The sequence below is a fragment of the Aphelocoma coerulescens genome, chromosome 14 (genome assembly GCF_041296385.1).
Source record: "Aphelocoma coerulescens isolate FSJ_1873_10779 chromosome 14, UR_Acoe_1.0, whole genome shotgun sequence".
In the NCBI taxonomy this organism is placed as follows: Eukaryota; Metazoa; Chordata; class Aves; order Passeriformes; family Corvidae; genus Aphelocoma; species Aphelocoma coerulescens.
In genome coordinates this window covers 10,280,011-10,300,031 of record NC_091028.1, presented here as the reverse complement: position 1 = coordinate 10,300,031, position 20,021 = coordinate 10,280,011, and the positions used below count along the sequence as shown (strand labels likewise).

The 20,021-nt window shown below is 51.3% G+C and overlaps 2 protein-coding genes across 2 annotated transcripts; both read left to right on the top strand.

Annotated features, from left to right (window-relative positions):
• The first annotated feature begins 108 nt into the window (after positions 1-108).
• On the top strand, positions 109-8,336 carry GID4 (GID complex subunit 4 homolog). Its single transcript, XM_069029592.1, has 6 exons — positions 109-462; positions 1,669-1,728; positions 2,501-2,608; positions 3,232-3,333; positions 4,338-4,468; positions 5,660-8,336. The coding sequence occupies exons 1-6, from the start codon at positions 109-111 to the stop codon at positions 5,721-5,723; spliced, it is 819 nt and encodes a 272-aa protein (XP_068885693.1). The 3' UTR covers positions 5,724-8,336.
• A 675-nt stretch (positions 8,337-9,011) lies between these two features.
• DRG2 (developmentally regulated GTP binding protein 2) lies at positions 9,012-19,057 on the top strand. Its single transcript, XM_069029590.1, has 13 exons — positions 9,012-9,126; positions 10,390-10,550; positions 11,463-11,552; positions 12,631-12,691; positions 13,646-13,736; positions 14,125-14,197; positions 14,346-14,436; positions 14,614-14,711; positions 15,592-15,668; positions 16,186-16,274; positions 17,121-17,179; positions 17,593-17,646; positions 17,733-19,057. Exons 1-13 carry the CDS (start codon positions 9,063-9,065, stop codon positions 17,817-17,819), a joined length of 1,095 nt encoding a protein of 364 aa, XP_068885691.1. The 5' UTR covers positions 9,012-9,062; the 3' UTR covers positions 17,820-19,057.
• Positions 19,058-20,021: the final 964 nt, after the last annotated feature.

Genomic DNA, 20,021 nt, shown 5'->3' with positions numbered 1-20,021 from the left:
TACATTTCCCAGCAGCGCCAGGCGGCAACACAACCAATCAACTCCCGGCGCCGCTCCAGCAGCCAATCAGAGCTAGGGAACGCGCCCACGGCGCGCGCGCGGGGGCCAATGGGAGCGCGCGGAGGAGCTGCCGGGAGGCCCCGACCCAGCGGCGGCCTCGGCGTGAGGGAGCGGAGCGGAGCGGAGCGGGCGGCGTCCTCCGGCCGCGCCCCGGCCCCGGCCACGCTGGCGCCCGGGGACCCCCCCGAGATGCCGGTTCGGAGCGAGAGGCGCCGCGCTGGAGGGGCGGGGGGTTCGGCCTCCTCCCCTGCCACAGGAGCGGCCGCCAGCAGCTTGGTGCCGCCGCCCCCCATCAACACGGCGCAGCCCGGAGTGGCCACTTCGCTGCTGTACAGCGGGGCTAAGTTCCGCGGGCAGCAGCGCAGCAAAGGCAACGCCTACGAGGTGGAGGTCGTCATGCAGGTGAGGGGGGCGGCGGGGCGAGCCGAGCCTTGGCGGGGCGGGAACGGCCACCGCGGCCTGAGGCGAGCGGGTCCCCCGCTCGCCTCAGGCCGCGGTGGCCGTTCCCGCCCCGCCGGCCCCTTGCGACAGCACCCTCATCACCGTATCCCTCGATATTAGGAGGAATTTCTTCACAGGAAAAGGTCATTAAACATTGGAAAGGGCTGTCCAGGGAGGTGGTGGAGTCACCATCCCTGGAGGTGTTTAAGGAAAGACTGGACGTGGCACTCAGTGTTCTGGTCTGGTTGACAATGTGGTGAATCAGTCACAGGATGGGCTGGATGATCTCACAGATCTTTTCCAACCTCAGTGATTCTGTGATGATTTCAACCCGGCAGGGTATTTTTATGTTCAGTTCTCCGTGTTCCTGGTGGGATTTGTTGTGGTGGGGACATCCCATGGCTGCTCAGCTTCACTGCACGCTGCCACCTCGCAGGGGCTGGCTGTGCTTCTGTGCTAAAAACGCTGCTTTTGTGCCAAAAACGTGGCTGTTTTGCGTGTGTCAGCTGAGGAGAGGGGGCTGCCTGCTCTCCCTGTGCTGAGCACAGGGAAACGTTGCCGTCCTTTGATCACAGGTGGAGAAGATCCATCTTCTCGCAGTGGAGGTTTGCACTTCCCTGAATAACTCGCTGTGTGTTTTGAAAGCGGATCTGGAGATGTCAGGGAAAAGCTTGGAAAATCCCTGGCTTTAAAGGAGCAGGCAAATCCTTGCCTAGTTTCTGCACAGCAGGAGCAGAGAGATGCAGCCTGATAACTCAAAATACAGGTGGCATAAAAGCTTTAAATCGAGGAGAAAGGCCTCCTGCAAAATACTGGGGGTGTAGGTGATTCTTCCAGGGATGCTTTTACTTGGAGAATGCTGTGAGTCAGATCCCTTCCGGCTGGAAAGGGGATTTGCTTCCTGCTGGAGAGTTCTGGGCAGAGGGTGCTGCCTTGGGAGCAGGCCTGGGATGTTGAGGCTGCCAGAGGTGAGCTGGGCACCTGTAAATGATCTTCCCAGGTGGTTCCCAGGATGGAGAAGGGCCGGCGGTGTGAATATTGGGCAGTAGTCTGGACAGTCTGTACCAGCTGGAGCTGAAATTATCCTTGGAAGGGTTAGAAACTGCTTTGGATCAAGCATGCACCTTCATGCCTATTTTTATGGTTGGACTTTGCACTCTTTTCTAGCATGTGGATATGGAAAACTCCTATCTCTGTGGATACTTGAAGATTAAAGGCCTTACAGAGGTGAGTGTTAAATGCAAAACAACACAAAGAGGGGCTGTGTAAAGGCTTTCTTTTTTTTCCTGCGGGGGGTTGGGAGAAGCTGCTGCCAGAAATAGGAACTGGAGGGATTGAGCATGTTGTAGATTTGATCACGGGGTATCTGCTGGCTGTAAATGTCACAGGTGATCATCCAGCTGGGAGCTTCATGGAATTGTTTAAGGTTGGAAAAGCCCTCTATGATCACTGAGTCCCACTGTTGACCCAGGACACAGCCAGGTCCACCACTTCCCTGGGCAACCTGTTCCAATGTTTAACCACTCTTTTAGTGGTGAAATTGTTCCTAATATCCAATGTAAACGTCCCTTGGTGCAATTTGAGGGCATTTCTTCTTGTCCTGGCTCTTTTTCCCTGGGAGCAGAGCCTGACCCCCACCTGGCTGCACCCTCCTGTCAGGGAGTTTGGAGAGTGAGGGTTCTTTTCCCCAGACTGAGCCCCTCAGCTGCTCCTTATCAGACCAAACCCTTCCCCACAGCCCAGCTCTGACATGGCTCCTGGCTTCCTGAAGTGAGGAGAGAGGCAGAGAAAGGCTGGAATAAGAGTGTGGAGGCTGTAGGTGTGGAAGAGTCACCCTTGGAGAGGTGTGGGGCAGGGTGAGGGACAGGAGCAGCAGCCTCAGATTGCTCAGAGCTCTCCCTTGGAGACGCTTTTTGCTGAATGTGTGGAGCTTTGTCTCCTCTTGGGTTTGTGTCTGTAGGTGACAATTGTGACTTCACCTTTGTCTGTCCTCTGCCAGGAGTACCCAACCCTCACCACGTTCTTCGAAGGTGAGATAATCAGTAAGAAGCACCCGTTCCTAACGCGCAAGTGGGACGCTGACGAAGACGTGGATCGTAAACACTGGGTAAATAAATCTGGGGGCAGAGGGTGGGTCTGAGCTGCTGGTTTGGAGGAGAGGTGCAGCGTGTGCCCATGCAAGAGCTGGCAGAAAGGCCTGGAGACCTGTCCTTTATGGCTGTCTCTCTCCTCCTACTGGGATCTTTGCAAATAGAAGTCTCTTCATCCAGCTGTGATCTGTAATGAGGGAGGGGATGTCTTGTTTTCCACTTGTTGGCCCAGGGTTGAAAGGGAGCAGGAGCAATCCCCATTTCTTGACCCCCTAAGAGAGCACGTTCCTTATTTTTGGAGCCTTATTGCAAAATGGAGAAGGGGAGAGGGATTCCACTAGCACAGTGGGGCAGTTGGTACCTGTGTTCCTGCTCAGGGCAGGGTGTACCTGCTGCTGGCCACAGCAGCCACCTGATCACCTCCCCACCTTGAGGGAGTTTGGCTGTTGTTTGCCAAGCTTTGATGTTTATTATATTTCTGTCAAAATATCTTCCTCTGGAAGTGCAGGAGCTTCTCCAGCCAGGCTGGCTATTGCTGTGAGTGTCAGTAGATTTCCCTCCTAAATAGCAGCTCTAGAACTAATAAAAGTTCTATTCCTGGAAAAAGCATCCTTTTTTTTCACTTTTTTTTTTGTTTCAGGGAAAGTTCCAGGCTTTTTACCAGTATGCAAAAACATTTAACTCTGATGACTTTGATTATGAAGATCTAAAAAATGGGGACTATGTCTTCATGAGATGGAAGGTAAACCCTGCCTGTCTCCTCCTCTGATGAGCTGTGTGCAAGGCACTGATAGAGACTTGAGGTGTCTGAGAACTTTTCCAGCTATGATGGTTTGATGAAAGATCTCGCCCTGCCAACCCCAAAACCCACTGTACTTGCAAGTTCCAGTGTGACTCGTGTCTAGCCAGCTAATTGTGTCCTCAAGGGCTGCAGTCATGGCTAAAAACACAACAGGAAAATCTTGCTTGGTGATTCTCTGGAGGATGAGAGAATTGATGTCTCCAGTCCCTGTGTGGGGCCTGTGTTTGATGCAGACTGGCCAGTCTGCACCTCTGTTCTTCAGCTGGTATCATCATAGAGTCACCATAGACTGGTTGGGGTTGGAAGGGACCTTAAAACTCATCCAGTCCCACCCTCTGCCATGGGCAGAGACAACTTCCACTATCCCAGGTTGCTCCTAGCCCCATCCAACCTGGCCTGGGACACTTTCAGGGATGGGGCAGCCACAGCTTTTCTGGGCAATCTGTTCCAGGGTCTCACCACTCTCACAGGGAAGAATTTCCACCCAATATCCCATCTAACTCTGCCCTCTGGCAGTGGGTAGGCATTCCACCTCTTCCTGTCACTCCACGCTCTTGTGCAAAGTCCCTCTCCAGCTTTCTCATAAACTCCCATAAGTGTTGAAAACCTGCAGTGAGAACTCCCTGGAGCCTTCTCTTCTTTCTCAGGCTCTGACTTTCAGTTTTGCAATGGGCTTCTGGTTTGCAGGGGTTGAACTGAAACTGATCTGCACTCTCAGAACTGGTTCTGTTCTCAGTTATCTGCTTCCCTGTGAGGTGCCTGCAGTGCAGGTGGTGAAGGGACGCTCTGGTCTCTGCACTGGGCTGCTGAGAGTGCAGGGAGTGCTCAGCCAGGAATGTCTTCGTGTTAGTGGGTGCCAGTATTTGGTTTGAGAGGGCAAATTGGGGTGGGGTGGGGCTGTATTTGACCAACATTTTAAAATGCAGCCTGTATTTTGTGTGCAGGAGCAGTTCCTAGTCCCAGATCACACCATCAAGGACATCAGTGGTGCTTCCTTTGCTGGTTTCTATTACATCTGCTTCCAGAAGTCAGCAGCATCTATAGAGGGCTATTACTACCATAGGAGTTCAGAATGGTAAGGAAGCTTCCTGCCTCCTGGAGACTTAAACCAAGCTGTGACTCCTCTCCTGCATGTCCACAACCTCAGCAGTGTCCAGGCAGGACGTTCAGGGTGGTGGTTGGACCTTGGGGCAGAAGGGAGGGGTGTGGACCTGAGCAGGCTGGTGCAGTCCATTGATGTGGTATAAAGTGCTGCCCTTATGGAAAAGGGGAGGAAATTTGGGCTGGCAGGGTGGAGGAGGGAAGATGATACACAGTCTGGAGAAGTGCTGTGAGGGAGCTCAGTTCTCTCTCCTGAGTAACAGCTTGGCTGTTGCTCCCTTCAAGCAAAAATCTTGTCAGGCCAGTGCTTTGTATTCTGAGGTCCTTGGGGTGTTGCTGTTAAGACAAGAGAACAGTCAAAGCTAATTGGTGGGTTTTTTGTTGTAGACGAGTAGCTGTGCAGAGCTCTTTTGCCATGAATCATTGTCATGAGCAGCAGGTGGATGGCTGGAAGGTCTCAGGGGGAGGGAAGGAACCGGGAGGCTTTCAGACGCATCCCCTTAAGCTGAGCTTTGAAAGACTCAGGTGTAATTTGCCCTTGTACCAAACACTGTTTGAACTTGAAAGTTGTTGAACTTCAAAGAGAGTCCAAAAAACCACCACAATCAGCCCACCTGGAACACTGCCTCTCTGCAGGTGGCTCAGAGGCACTGGAGTGGGAATTACAGGGTCATTAAGGTTGGAAAAAACCTCCAAAAATCATCAAGTCCAACCTTTGACCGAATACCACCTTTCCCACTAAACCCTAAGTGTCACGTCCACTTGTTTTCTGAACACTTTGAGGGATGGCAACTCCACCACTTCCCTGGGCAGGCCATTCCAGGGCTCAACCACTCTTTCACTGAGGAATTTTTTTGTCATATCCAACCCGAACCTCTCCTGGCACAACTTGAGGCTGTTACCCCTTGTCCTGTCATAAGTTGTGTGTGAAAAGAGCCTGACCCCCACCCCACGTGGCTCCACCCTCCTGTCGGGAAGTTGTAGAGTGATGAGGGGCAATGCTGAGTCCTGTCAGGATTTTGGCACTGTGGGAAGTGGGTGTTGGATACCTGAACACTCTGGGACTGTAAAGGGGAGAGAGGAGCAGCCAGCACAGTGTCTGCTTGGTGACTGCCAAGCAGAAGCTCCATGTAATCCTCTCCTCCCTCTCTTCCTTCTCTGCCAGGTATCAGTCATTGAATTTAACGCACGTTCCCGAGCACAGTGCTCCTATCTACGAATTCCGATGACAGCTGTCCAGATCTGATACCGCCCAGAAGCAAACCGGGCAGGAGAGCATGGCCTGCCAGGAGAATTGTGTCCCTGTGGGAGCACGGGAATGCACGCTTCTCTCCTGCCCCTTGGACTCGAGAGAGAGAGAGCCTGGATGTTAATTCAGCCAGCCCGAGGAGCTGCTGGAGCTTGATTCTCCCTCCTGTCGAGTGGCCATTTGATCTTTACTCTGGTTTTAAGCTACTTTAATGCACTTTCTTGTTGCACAGCTCGTTTCTCTGTCACTGAAGTTCCTCCCAGCTCTCCTCTGGAAGCTGTTTCTCAGTAGCTGGAATCAGTGCTGGCCTCTGAGTAATAAGGAAATGTAAGCTCAGGGCTTGTCTTTTCCTTGTTATATCCTGATGTGGGTTGAAATCACCAGGATTCAGGTTTCTTTCCCAGATTTCCAGCTCTGATGCTCCCAGAGCCAGGTCCTGGGTGTGAGGCTCAGCTGTGGAGTCTGTTGGGGAGTGTTGGCTGAGGTAAGGCTGGAATGAGGCTTTGCTGGCTAACGAGGTTAGCTGGAGCTGCGGATCTTTCAGGAACGCCAGCCCTTTGGAGCTGGGAGCTGTTCCTGTGTCTGGATATGCCATTGGGAATTAATTTGGTGTACGGACTTCCAGGCTCTCAGTAAAGTGGATCTGAACTCTGCTTGTAGGTGTATATTTGCTCTTTACTTAAGTTAAGGGTAAAAAAAAAAAAGTCAGAAAAAAAAGACAAAAAAAAAAAGACTTTTATTAAAAAAAAATATATCTATTTTTATGGTTCCTTTTCCAAAGGACCCTATGGCAAATGCACAAGTACTCGATTCCATTTTACCGTTTTCACATTGAAAACCAGGAATGTCTGTGTTTTTATATCCGTGTATGTATCCAGCTAAGCTTTGGGAAAGTAACAGGAGCGCAAGCGCTGAGCAGTGTCACCCTGGGACTGCTCAGTGTTTGTGCTCCCCCTTCATGCTTCACCACCACTGCTTGACACCATTTTACAAGGAAAAACAAGAAAAAAGCTAAAAAAACCCCTTCCCAGTAGCTCCCTCTGACTCTGAATGTTCCAAGTGACATAACTTAAGGCTCCTGTGCCAAAGTGTGTGTGTGTGTGTGTGTGTGTACGCGTGTGGGGTGGTTTTTTAAAAGACACTTTAAAACTTGGCCTCAGTTGTGTTTTTACCTTGTCAGCCCCACCTGTGGGGCTTTGTGAGAGTTTAGTTTGCCTTTTTCTGGCTGTTTTAAAGCCCATCTTCCTCCAAGCAGATGCGTGGCATGGGTGGTGCTGAGGATGGATTTTCCACCTAGGAGAGGGGATTGAAGCCTCCGTGTGCCGGCGCGAGGTGCTTTGGGTTTTGCTTCTTTTCAACTAACTTCCTTTTTGGCAGCAGTTATTGCTTGTTTAAGCCTTAAGGAGGAAGGATTCAGGGCTTGGAGAGCCCCTTTCCTCTACTCCGAGTTGGGATCTTGAGCACTTGGAGGAGCGGCCGGGCCGGTCTCAGGAGATGATGCGGAGTTCTCCCGCCTGGTGCGTGCTGTTCTCCGTGGATCAATCCCTCTCCCTGGCACACATGGAGAGAGATGCCTGGGGGAGAAGGGAGAGACCTGGCCTTTCCCAGGGAGCATGTGCTGGTGCCTTGGCTGTTGCTGGAGGATGTGTGGGGACAGCACAGAGGTGATTTGGGGCTGCAAGCAGAGCAGTTGGGAAGTGTGTTCCTGTTTTATTTTGCTCCTCTTGGAGAAACTCAGCCCCTTTTGAGGAGAGGGGTTTCCTCACGGATGGTGCTTGGAGATGTCCTGGTTTTAGAGGTGAAAACCAGTGGTGCTGCTCCACTGTGACCAAGTGTGGGGGGGTGAAACCTCCTTCCCAGGTGCTGTGTGAGTGCAGGGACCCAGCTCCAGTGGCTCTTCCTAGCCCTCCGGAGCTGTCTGTGCAATACTGGTGGTCACACCAGTGTTCCTGTGCTCCCCAGGGCTGTCAGTGCCAGTGGGACACTTGCATTTCTGACATGGTTTAGTTGAATTAACCCTGTTCGTTGGCAGAAGCTGAGTTAGGATGGTCCTGGGGGTATTTAACACATGTAACTATCCCTAAACCGATTAAGTTTTTTTTTTAAGACTTGATACGTTGTGAGAGGGGTGTGGAAAGAGTATCCTGCTCTGCCTGTCTTCTTCCCACCATTCTGAAGGGAATTTCAGCTTAGATCCAGAGCTGTCTGGATGTGATGCGTGGCAGAGGTGCAGAGCAGGTAGTGGAGGGCAGGTTGTGGAGCCAAGGGTTTTGCAGGGCTGTTGTTGTGTGGATTTTCCCTCCTCAAAAGCCTTTGCTTTGGTTTTTCCTTTTCTTTGACTTGGGTTGAGGGGAGATGTTCTGTACGTCGTGGTGTGGTGAGAGAGAATGGCCCAGGGGAGGATTTGAGGGGCAGAGGTGATAAATGGGATGTTTGGACTTGGGAGGGGTTGTGGTGTCTCTTGAACCGCACTGGCTGCAGCAGGGTGTCCCTGTGGGAGCAGAGGGTGTCTGTGTGGGAGCAGATGGAGTGGGGGCCGAGAAGGTGTTTTTTGGAGCGATCAACGTCCAAATTAAACATGAACTGTATTGAAGGGGTCTGTGTCCGTGTGTGTTTGTCCACTTCCCGGTGCCAGGGGATTGCTGTGCTTCATCTCCTTCCTTGAGGGCTTCTCCAGGAATCCCATCAGCTTCTGATGGCCTTAATTCACAGACTCTCAGAATCATTAAAGTTGGAAAAGACCCCTGAGATCATCGCGTCCCACCTGTGACCGATCCCCGCCTTATCACTTGGTGGCACTGAGTGCCACATCCAGTCTTTCCCTGAACACCTCCAGGGATGGGGACTCCCCCAACCTCTCTGGACAACCTGTTCCAATATCTAATCACCCTTTCCGGGAAGAAATTCCTCCTGATGCCCAACCTGAACCTCCCCTGGCCCCCCTGGGGCTGATTCCTCTTGTCATGTCGCCGAAGAGCCCGACCCCCACCCGGCTCCGCGGTCCTTTCAGGATCCAGCCTTTATTAGGAGCAGGAGGAGGCAGTCCCGGTGGGGGGCTCCCCTTAACACCTCCCCCGCTTTCTGAGACCTTTCCCTTTGAGCATCCCCCTCCGTAGCCTCCCGGCCCCGCAGCTCTCGCACCCACCCGGGGTCACCTCCCTGGGGACCCTCCCGCTGCCCCCGCCGTGGCGGCGGGCGGAACCCGGGGCGCGGAGCTCGGGGCGCGGCCGGAGCGCGCAGTGCGGCGCGGCCCGGACGTGTGACGGGGACGGACGGCCGGGCCGGCGGCGCTTCCGGCGGGCGCTGAGCGGGGCCCGCCATGGGCATCCTGGAGAAGATCTCGGAGATCGAGAAGGAGATCGCCCGCACGCAGAAGAACAAAGGTGCGGAGGGCGGCCGGGGGCTGAGGGACCCGGGGCCAGCGGGCAGGCAGGGTCCTGGAAGAGGGCGGGCAGGTGGGCTGGGGGTTAAGGGGGGGGCTGGTGGTGTGAGGGGCTGTGGGGGGCACAGATGGTCTGTGAGTTATGGGAGAGCTGGGAGGGGTCCGAGGGAAGAGGGGACTGGGGATTATGGCTGGACTGTGGATTGTGGGGGGCTGGGAGGGTGTCCGGGGGAAGTGGTGAAGGGGAACTCTGGGGAGTCTGGGGGTCAGGTGGGCTGCGAGTTATGGGGGGCTGGGAGAGAGTCTGGGGACTATGGGGGGCTCGGGGTTGTGGGGGTCTGGGAGGGGGTCCGTGGAAAGACGTGCCGGTCAGGGCTATGGGGGAGGCAGGATGGAGGTGGTTTGTGAAGCTGTGGGGTGTTTGGGGACACAGGGGGCTGGATCGGGGGTGCTGGGGCAGGTTGGGGAGCAAGGTGAGCTCTGGGTCTGGGGTGGGCGTGTGTGTGAGGGGCCCTGGGGAGGGCGGGGGCTGCCCTCTTTCCTGCCCTGTGCTGCAGGCCCTGCTCCCCCCGGAGCTGGGAGGGGCTGGCACAGGGGGTTCAGGGACCTGTGGGGAGTCCTTGAGGTAGTGTTTGAGTGGTCCGGGGGCTCCCCAGGGGCTCTGCCAGAGCTGCTGCTGCGGGCTGTAGGCTGTGGTAAATAACAGAAATAAACATTAGTAAAACCTGTAAGGCCCTGGTTTCATGCCCTTACCTGTTACAAAGTGAGACACCTACTTTCCTTTTTTTCTGGTTCAGGTGTAGATTCAAGTGTTTTGCTAAGAATAAGGCAGTAAAGTACTTCCACACAAGTGAGCTCTGAGTTAAACATGTCTTTAAAAGTTGAAAGGAGCAGGGGAAAATAAGCTGGTGGTTTTGGGGTGCTGAATGTGACCAGGTGTGAGGAGGGGCTGCTCCCTCTGTGATCTCTCTCTCCTGAACTGGCTCCCTTCAGACCTTCATTCCTTCACCTGCTCTCCCTCTGCCTTGCTCTTTTAACTCGGGAATTTTTTGGCTGTTTTCCTCAACTCTGACTTTGTGCAGGTCCCTGGAAGGTTTGCTCTCAATGCCCAGGTGATGGAGCAGCTGGGGGCAGCTCTGTGCCTGGCGGTGGTTAAGATGCTGACCAGGATCCATAAGTGTTTCCTTTTAGGAATGTTCTCGTTTCCAGAAGTGAATTACCAGCAACTTTCTGCCAACCAGCTGTTGGGTTTGTGTCATTGCAGCCACCGAGTACCACCTGGGCCTGCTGAAGGCAAAGCTTGCAAAATACAGAGCTCAGCTGCTGGAACCCTCCAAATCCCCGGCTGCAAAGGGCGAGGGCTTCGATGTGATGAAATCAGGAGATGCCCGGGTGGCACTGATTGGATTTCCTTCCGTGGGGAAGGTCAGTGAGTGTCTGTGTTCACTGTGCTTCCAGGCTGTGGTTCACAATGGCTGCAGAGCAGATTTGGGATTACAGAACTGTGCAATGGCTTGGGTTGGGAGGCACCTTAAAGCTCACCTTGTGAGACCCCACCTGGAGTACTGTGCACAGTTCTGGTGTCTCCAGCATAAGAAGGACATGGAACTGTTGGAGCAAGAGGCCACGAGGTTGAAGAAAGGACTGGAACACCTCCCCTATGGAGACAGGCTGGGAGATTTGGGGCTGAAGGAGAGAAGGTTGTGTGGAGACCTCACAGCACCTTCCAGTATCTGAAGAGGCTACAATGGAGCTGGAAAGGGATTCTTTCTCAGGGACTGTAGTGGCAGGAAAAGGGGGGAATGGGTTCACACTGAAAGAGGGGAAATTTAGGTTAGATATGTGGAAGAAATTCTTACCTGTGAGGGTGGGGAGGCCCTGGCACAGGGTGCCCAGAGAAGCTGTGGCTGCCTCATCCCTGGAAGTGTCCAAGGCCAGGATGGACAAAGCTTGGAGCAGCCTGGGATAGTGGAAGGTGTCCCTGCACATGGCAGGAGGTGGAATGAAATGGGCTTTAAGGTGCCTTCCAACCCAAACCATTCCATGGTTCTGTGATCTGCGTGAAAGTTGGAGATGAGGAAACACTCCTTCATTTTGTGTGCTCTGCCCTGTGAAACTTGTTCTTGCTTGAAACTCGTTCTTGCCCAGCCACAGCACTGCTGAGGAAAGGGGGGCATGCAGGATTTACCTCTGTTCCGTGACAGTGTCACCACCTCAGTCCCTGTGCCTGGAACAGCCACAACACGACTTCCACAGCCTGAGGAGCACTTTGGTGTTGCTCGTTTTGCTGAGTGTTTTCGTTTTCCTGGCCAGTGATGCTGATCTCTTGCATTTCAGTCCACGTTTTTGAGTTTAATGACCTCGACCGCCAGCGAAGCCGCATCGTACGAGTTCACCACGCTGACCTGTATCCCAGGAGTCATAGAAGTACGTAGGATTCTCCTCCCTTTGGCATGGAAGTGGTGGGACACCCAGCTGTGTGAATGTGTGTTTGCACCAGCCACACTTGTAGCTGCCACTAAGGAGCAGAGACATCCAAACATCTCCAAAGCTGAATTTTGGTTTAAACTTTTGAGTGCTGATGTAGCACTTCCCTGAGCTCCATAACAGTTTAGGATTGGCTGCCTGGTCAGGATTTTTGTGCTGCTCTTGGACTGACCAGAGCAATACAACAATTCTCAACTGGATTTTGTAGAACCATTGTCGGTGCCAGGGACCAGCTGGCTGCAAACCTTGACAGATTTGTTTTTAATGAAGCTTTACAGAGGCAATCTGTGCTGTGATCACTTTCAAAACAAAATGCAGCTACTCCTGTCCTTGAGGGGTTTTATTAGTGGTGGCCTCAGCAGCCATCAGTAAAGCAAATGATAAAGGGCATCAAACTGAAAAGTGTCCAAGGGTAATGAGGAAATCTGGGTCAGGATGGAAAGGGGAGTTAAATAATGAAAATAACTGTATTGATGAGAAAAGGACTTAAATGTAACATATTCAAGCACAGCTGTGAGCTGCAACCACAGCTGGAGAGCCAATGCCTTGCAAATCCTAGGAATGAAGAGTTTCCTGTTTTTTTTCCTGGCACTTTAGGACCTGCAGCACAGCTGAATAGTTTGATCTATCACAGTAAGAGATGTGGCACTTGTTCATTACTGAGTTTTCTCATTAGACCAAGAAATGAAGGGTTGTTTTTCCTTTCCATTTCCTCACCTTGGGAATATGTGACTGCTGTGCTGTTTTCCTGGTGCTTTGTCCAGCTGCAGTCATGGGATGCTTTAGGGGGGTCAGGGTCTAATGTACAGCTGTATGTGCTGCTGAACACAGCCCTTAGCTCTGGAATTTGCCTCAGGACAGAGCCATGAGCTTTGTGCAGAATTCCCCTGCCCTGCCAGTTCCACACAGTTCCACTCTCCACAGGATTTGGACCCCCAGCATATGCTTGGAGCTTTTGAGGCAGCTCAGGTGCCCTGCAAAAAGCTTTCAACTTTCTATCCTTCCATTTCCTTTTCAGTACAAAGGAGCCAATATTCAGCTGCTGGATCTGCCTGGAATCATCGAAGGAGCAGCTCAAGGTTGGCTCATGTCTGTGTTCATGTACAGGAGGGATTTGCCCTCAGTAGTGTCCCTGGGTGTCTCAGATATTTACAGGTTTCCTGGGCCAAGAGTTCTTACATTGTCTTTCCAAATTTTTGAGTCCTTGATCTTACGTGAGGCACGATTCCTATCCCTGAGCCCACGTAAGGGTCTATATGTAGCAGAAAGATGGTTTTCTGGAGGTGGGAGCCAAAGCAAGCCAGTCACTTCTCACCTCCTTGCCTGAGTGTTAAGTGGCTCATCTGTTTTCTGGTGCTGAGGAAATCTATAGAAAGATGCTGGAGAGGCGGAGGGGGAATTACAGCTAAACACTAACTGTGTTTGAGTAATTCCCTGAGCTCCTGCCAGTCCTCCCATGACTCCTGGTTCTGGGAAGAGATGTTGGCTTTGTCTCTCTGTGTTGTCATTGTCCTCACTGGCTGCTTGTGTCTGAAGATAGTTTAGGAAATCAGAGAGTCATGGAACATCTGGGAAGGGACCCACAGGGATCATCCAGTCCAACCCTGGCCCTGCACAGACACCCCAATAATCCCACCCTGTGCCTGGTGTTCTCCAAACACTTCTGGAGCTCTGGCAGCCTTGGGGCTCTGAACATTCCCTGGGGAGCCTGGTCAGTGCCTGACCACCCTCTGGGGGAAGAACTTTTTCCTAATATCCAACTTAACCCTCCCTGGCACAGCTCCAGCCATTCCCTTGGGTCACCAGAATAGTGCCTGTGTTTCCTAAGGCACCTTCTGGCACTGATCTCTCTGGTGAGCTCTCTGTGCTGCCTGGAGCTGCTGCCAGGGCTCTCAGCAGCTGACAGCAGCCAGAACAGCGCTGCAGGATCTTTCTCCTTGCTTTCAAGCTGCTGCACAGGGCAGGAGTCCCCATCTGTGACAGAACTCAGCTGGTTCCTCTTGCTGATGTGCATCCACCTCCTGTCTCCCCAGGGAAGGGCAGAGGCCGGCAGGTGATCGCTGTGGCCAGGACAGCAGACGTCGTTATCATGATGCTGGATGCCACCAAGGGCGAAGTGCAGAGGTGAGTGTGTGCTGGGCACGGGGGGTGGGCCGGGCTCAGGGCTTCCCACATGCCCAGAAAACATGCCAGCTCTCTGAGGAATTGTGGAGAGCACCTGGGGAATGAGGAATTAATCTGTTGAGTGCGAGGTGGAGGTTAGACTCCATGAGAAGCATCCTACTGACTGGTGTGGGTGCTCAGCTGAAGGGTCATTCCTACAGGATGGCTGTCAGAGACAGGAATGTCAACCTGGATTTCCAGCACAGACTCTGACCTGCATTAGGTGGGTTTTAGGTTGTAATGAAAGCTTGTGGCAAGGCTGTATCGACGCAAGAGTTGCAAAAGAAAGGTCTGGGAGTCACCTGGCCACGTTCAGCGTCATGGGTGCTAATGTGCAGTGTCCCTGCAGGGCCTTGCTGGAGAAAGAACTGGAATCTGTAGGAATCCGGCTGAACAAAAGCAAACCCAATATCTACTTCAAGGTGAGGCTTCCTGAGCTCCTGCAGGCACAGCCTGTATCTGCCTGCCCGCTCAAAGCTGAGCTCACTCTGTGCTGCCCCTTGTGTTGGACAGGCTCAGCGGGCTGTGAATTTGCAGAATATTCTTACGCTGCTTTTTTGCCTCCTGCAGCCCAAGAAGGGTGGAGGCATCTCCTTCAACTCCACTGTCACGTTGACTCAGTGCTCTGAGAAGCTGGTTCAGCTCATCCTCCATGAATACAGTATCCTTTCCTAAAACAGGAGACCCTTAAGCCACCAGCAGCTCATGGTTCAAGTGGTTCCTGCTGTGGGACAGCCTTGGTGTCACTTTGGTGCTGGCTGGTTGGCAGCAGGCTGTCACAAGGGAGCTCAGCCCCTGTGGTGTGTTTGGATTTGGGCCTTGACAGTGTCCACCTCAGAAATCTTCAACGCCGAGGTCCTGTTCAGAGAGGATTGTTCCCCCGATGAGTTCATTGATGTGATTGTAGGAAACAGGGTCTACATGCCGTGCCTCTATGTGAGTATCCTGGGAAGCCTGGCTTCTGTCACATCCAGCATCTCTTTTCTGTGCCAAAGGAAAAGTTGGAACTTCACAGAATCATGGAATGGTGGGAAGGGACCTTAAAGCTTATCTCATTCCCCCCCCCCTCCATGGGCAAGGACACCTCCCACAAGACCAGGGTACTTCAAGTCCCATCCAACTTGGCCTTGAGCACTTCCAGGGAAGGGGCAGCCACAGCTTCTCTGGGCACCTATGCCAGGGCCTTCCCACCCTCACAGGGAAGAATTTTTTCCCAATATCCCATCTAACCCCGCCCTTTCAATTTAAAGACATTCCCCCTTGTCCTATTACTCCATGCCCTTGTTCCTGACTCCTAAAACAGTAACGATTTGGGGTTTAAGAGGTGGAAAACAGCTCAATAGGGAGTTTTTTATAGGCGTTGGATGTGCAGCCGTGCTGTGTGTGTTCCCTGGGCCCTCTTGTGGCTGTTGCTGCCCTGGAGCAGAAGAGCTTCCAATCCTGGTGCCGGGGGTTTGCTCCCACATGCAGAGCCTCCGATTCCTCTGCTGCCAGCTCCATGCTTGGCTTTTCATGTCTGGTGCCTTGTGTGCCAGAGGTCCCTTTAGGGCTCTGTTTGTAGCCACTGGGTCTGTTTGAAATCTGTTTGAAATCAAAGACACTGGAGAACATGTTCCAAGTCATCCCAAAGGGAGAATTTTAAAAGGCCAAAATTTATATTCAGGCTTCTGAATTTTAATAGTTTGTTTTACTGAGAGTCTTGGCTTATCCTCTGACAGGATCTGTGTTTCTGTTTCAGGTGCTGGAGCTGCCTTGTTATTTCCACATCTTGTTGAATTGCCTTTCTAAGGGCTGTGTTGTTTTCCCTTTGATTTAGGTTTATAACAAGATTGACCAGATATCCATGGAGGAGGTGGATCGTCTTGCTCGGAGGCCCCACAGTGTTGTTATCAGGTAGGAGCTGTCACGTTGCCTTTTCTGCTGGTCTGCCTGGTGTGGGGTTCATTTCACCGCTTTCTGAGACCTTTCTCCAGCTTCTCCCAGGAAGGGACTTCTCCCAGGGCTGGTGGGGTGGGAAGCAGAGCTGCTGTGCAGCTTTTCCCAGATTTCCTTCCCCTGGAGAGGCAGGCAGCTTGGCTTCTCCATGCAGGGACACGTTCCACTAGATCAGGTTGCTCCAGACCCCATCGAACCTGGCCTTGAACAATTCCAGGGATGGAGCAGCCAGAGACCCTGTGCAACCTGTTCCAGTGCTTCTCCACCCTTATAGTAAGGAATTTCTTCCTAATACCTAATCTAACCCTGCCCTCCTTCAGTTTAAGGTCATTTCACCTTGTGTTTTTTCTTTCCTTGCCTTATTAAAGACTTTCCCCTCATTTCATCCTCCAGCACTTTAAGGAAGACATTTCACCTGTTCTTCTGGATCCCTAAATCACAACAGCAGTAAACAGTTGTTCCTGGTGTTTTGCAGCTGTGGCATGAAGCTGAACCTGGACTACTTGCTGGAAAAGCTCTGGGAGTACCTGGCACTCACCTGCATCTACACCAAGAAACGGGGACGTAAGTGACCACGAGCTGAGCAGAAGGTTTGAAAGGCACAAATGCTGCTGCCCATGGAAGGCAGACAGCCTGCCAGCAGGGCTGGTGCCTTGGAAATGCTGGAATTACACCCTCCCAAATCATCTTTCAGCTCTTGGGAAATGCTTCCTGCTCTGCCTGATCCCACCATGTGTGGATCCCACCATGGCCTTCCTGTTGTATTTTACAAGAGCTGAATTTTCATAAGCCTTTGCGTGATATAAGGGAATAAAGTGTGCAAGTTCACAGCTTTTTTCCTTGTTATGCACACTGTGATGAACTGTTCAGCCCATCACAACCCAGAAGAAGTTTCCTGTTCCTGCTGCAAGAAATAAGGTGATTCTCATGCCCTTGGAAGTGCCTTTGAACCTCCTTTGGCTTTATAGCCCGCTTGCAGCTTCTCCCAATGATGAAGGCACATCTGTACCCTGCTCTGTTTGGTTGTGAACAGCTGAACTTGGGTGGATGTGAGGAGATGAAGGAATTTTCACTGAGCTTGTTAAGCTCTGAAATCTTGGGGATTTTGGTTTTCCTTGAGCAGGTGTGTTTTGACTTGGGTGGTTTTGTTTCTCGTAAGTCAAAGGCTTGGGATGGAGTTGGATCAGGTGGGTTGTGAGGAAGCTGCTGACTGTGTGGAGTGGGTAATTGCACTTGTGGGTAGTGGAGAGCTGATTTGGTGCTTTCAGGTACTGGATCCCTGTTCTGTCTGGGAGCAGGAAGGAGGAATTTGGGAGTAGTAAGCACAAGGTGATGTGAGATGGTGTCAGCATTTTAGAACACACTTGATAGAAATCCAATGCTTTTTCCCCCCCTTCTGCTTCTCCACAGAGAGACCAGACTTTACAGATGCCATTATTCTACGGAAAGGGGCCTCTGTGGAACATGTGGTAATTTTTCTGCATCTTTTACATTTCCCTGTGTGCAGAGGGCAATTCCTCTTGGACCTGCTGTGATTTGTGCTTCATAAAGCTCAGGACATGTCAGTGTTTAGTTGGGCTTCTCCTTTTGTTGCCTTTACCGATTTTATCTGCCTCAGGTTTCTTTCACAGCTGCTATAAAAGGTTTAAACAATAATTATTTAATGCAGCCCAGTGAAAAAGCACATGGAAGCAATGGAATGGGGCTTTATGTGGGCTGGTGGTTCCTGTGTCTGTTCTGTATTGTTTCAAGTGCTGTTAACTGGCTCCTAAAGTCTTTATTGTGATTTCTGGCATAGACTTGAGTTTATTTGAATTCCTGGGTATTGAAAAAGTTGTTTGCATAGTGGTGTCATTTAAACTTCTGCCTGTCTGTCTTGCAGTGCCATCGGATTCACAGATCATTAGCCAGCCAGTTCAAATATGCCTTGGTGTGGGTAAGTGTTAGACAGATGCTGGAATCTTTGTCTTCAGGTGTCTCTGACTGGTCTTCTAACCCTTCTCCCCATTTTTTGCTTTAAAGGGGACAAGCACAAAGTACAGCCCTCAAAGAGTGGGCTTAACCCATATGATGGAGCATGAAGATGTCATTCAGATTGTAAAGAAGTAACTGCTGGTGCCTGGCCTTGTCTTTAATCACTGCAATTGGAACTGACCACGTAAAAATGAAACAAAATACACCAAAAAAAAAAAAAAAAAAAGAAAGAAAAAAGAATAAAGAGAAAAAGGGAGATGTGTTCCAGAGCCAGGAAAGCTTCTGTGAAGCTCCTTCTCTTGGAGAAAGGCAGAAAATGAGGCTACTGTGCTTGCAGGTGGGGATGGGGAAGATGGGTTTCTATCTCACAGCATTTCAGGCCAAGTAATGTTTCTTAAAAATTGAAAAGGAGCCAGTTCTTCTAGGACACAGTTCCACAACCAGCAGTGTCCTGCCCCTCCTAGGGTTTGCACATGGATCCATGTGCATGCCCAGTGGGAAGTGATTGGTTTTGTGTGAACAAATCTGTCCCTCTGCTTTGGGCTGAGAGAACATTGCTGATGCTTTGCTGCTTATCCATTCACTTAATTTAAGCATGGATCTGAAACAGAATCAGAGTTCTCGCTCCCCTGCTCGCTGGACACGTCTCTGAAGCTGAGACAACCCCAATTTTTAATGGTCCCACCTCAATTAACATTAAAACCTGGCACTCTGTGCCTCTCCCTAGCCTTGCAGTGGGGTTTGTAGGACATCCTGGTCCAACTGGTACTGAGAGATGAGAATTTTAACTGGTAATTGTTAATTAACCTGGCCAGACTGCAGTGGGGTACGATCCAAGAGCCGTAGTCTGGGGTAAGGATTCACTTCTGGCATATCGCTCATCGAGGAGCTGCCTTGGGAGCTTCCTCCTTTCTTGGGCAGGAGCTGTCCTGCCCTTTAGTCCCCAACCTGGGATTCTCATCAACCATGCCCCTAAATTCCAGTTGCAGCTCTTTGGAGCTCAAGGTACCACCCCATGCCATGAGCTTTACCCCAGCCCTGTTAAACACTGCTTGTCTGGATATTGTTCATCAGAAATCTGGGATTTTTGTAATCATGCTTTTCCATTGAATACTATTGCTAAACAATTCAGAGTGCCTGATAGAGGACAGCTCTTGCCTTCTGGGATCAAGAGCTGCCAATAGCTTTTATTTTCTTTCATTGGAAAAGGGTTCGGTCTGATGTGGATGCAGAACTGCTCAGACAGGTGTGACACCTGTCTGAGCAGGGTTCCTCCCCTCTTCCCTGCTCCTCCCCACCCCTCACAACCTGATCGAGCAGAAATGGAAGGATTATTTTATTTGAGAAAATAAAAAGTTGTTATTTCATGTGAATGGTGGGTAGATGGCTTGGTGTGTTTCCTAACTCTTTTTTACCTTTGGCCACCTGAGGAACTCTGGCTGCTGTGGCACGAGATTTAGGGGGCAATAGAAGGTGAAGTGGCTGCAAGAGACTGGTGATGGGAGATAAGTAGATACTATACACAGTGCCCAAGCTAAGAAGGTGACTTTGAACTCTGTAAGTTCCCTTCCCTGTTCCTGGCTTTGTTCACAGCTGGAGTTCAGAGGAAATCCTGACCACGGAGGCAGCAAGTGGAGAACAAGCTCCAAATTATCCACATTATCCCTGATCTGGCAGTGGAAAGCTGGCCCTTCCTGGTGTGAGCTGGGTGGGATGCTGTTCCAGCACATTAACTCACCCTTCCCATTTCCCGTGAAGGTCGCACAGGCAGAGTTGCCCTCACAAAGACTAATTTTGGTTTAGTTTTGTCCCTGAGTTTCTGACTTTTCCATCCAAATCCTGCAGCCTGCCAAGCCTTGGCACGGAGCTGGGCAACCAGAACTGCTGACAGGGCTTCATCCTCAGCCCAGGTCGTGCTGGGAGCCAGGGGGTGCTTGGTGTGAGGCTGAAATGCAATGTTACCTGCTAAAACCTGTCCTTGAATAGCTGGTGCTACCTCAGTGTGTGTTTCAAATTGATTTTGGCATATCATTGTTAAAATCCCCTCTGCCTAATTAGCTTCATTTAGGAAAATGGGCATTTTATCCTGTTCAAAATGAACAGATACATGATTAAAATTGGAATGGGGATGAAGTAAAAATAGTTAAGCTAGAAGAAGCCAACTTCTTTTTTCAGAGAGTGTAGCTTTTTCGGCAGCAAGTTTATAGCTGCATTTGAAAATGCACAATTTAATTGCAGTATTCCTTTTTCCAGGTGCTTCCCTAATTGTTCTGCACTGATGTTAAAAGCAGCAAACATTGCAGTTCGTGCTGGAGTGAATTTGCCTCCAAGAGATCT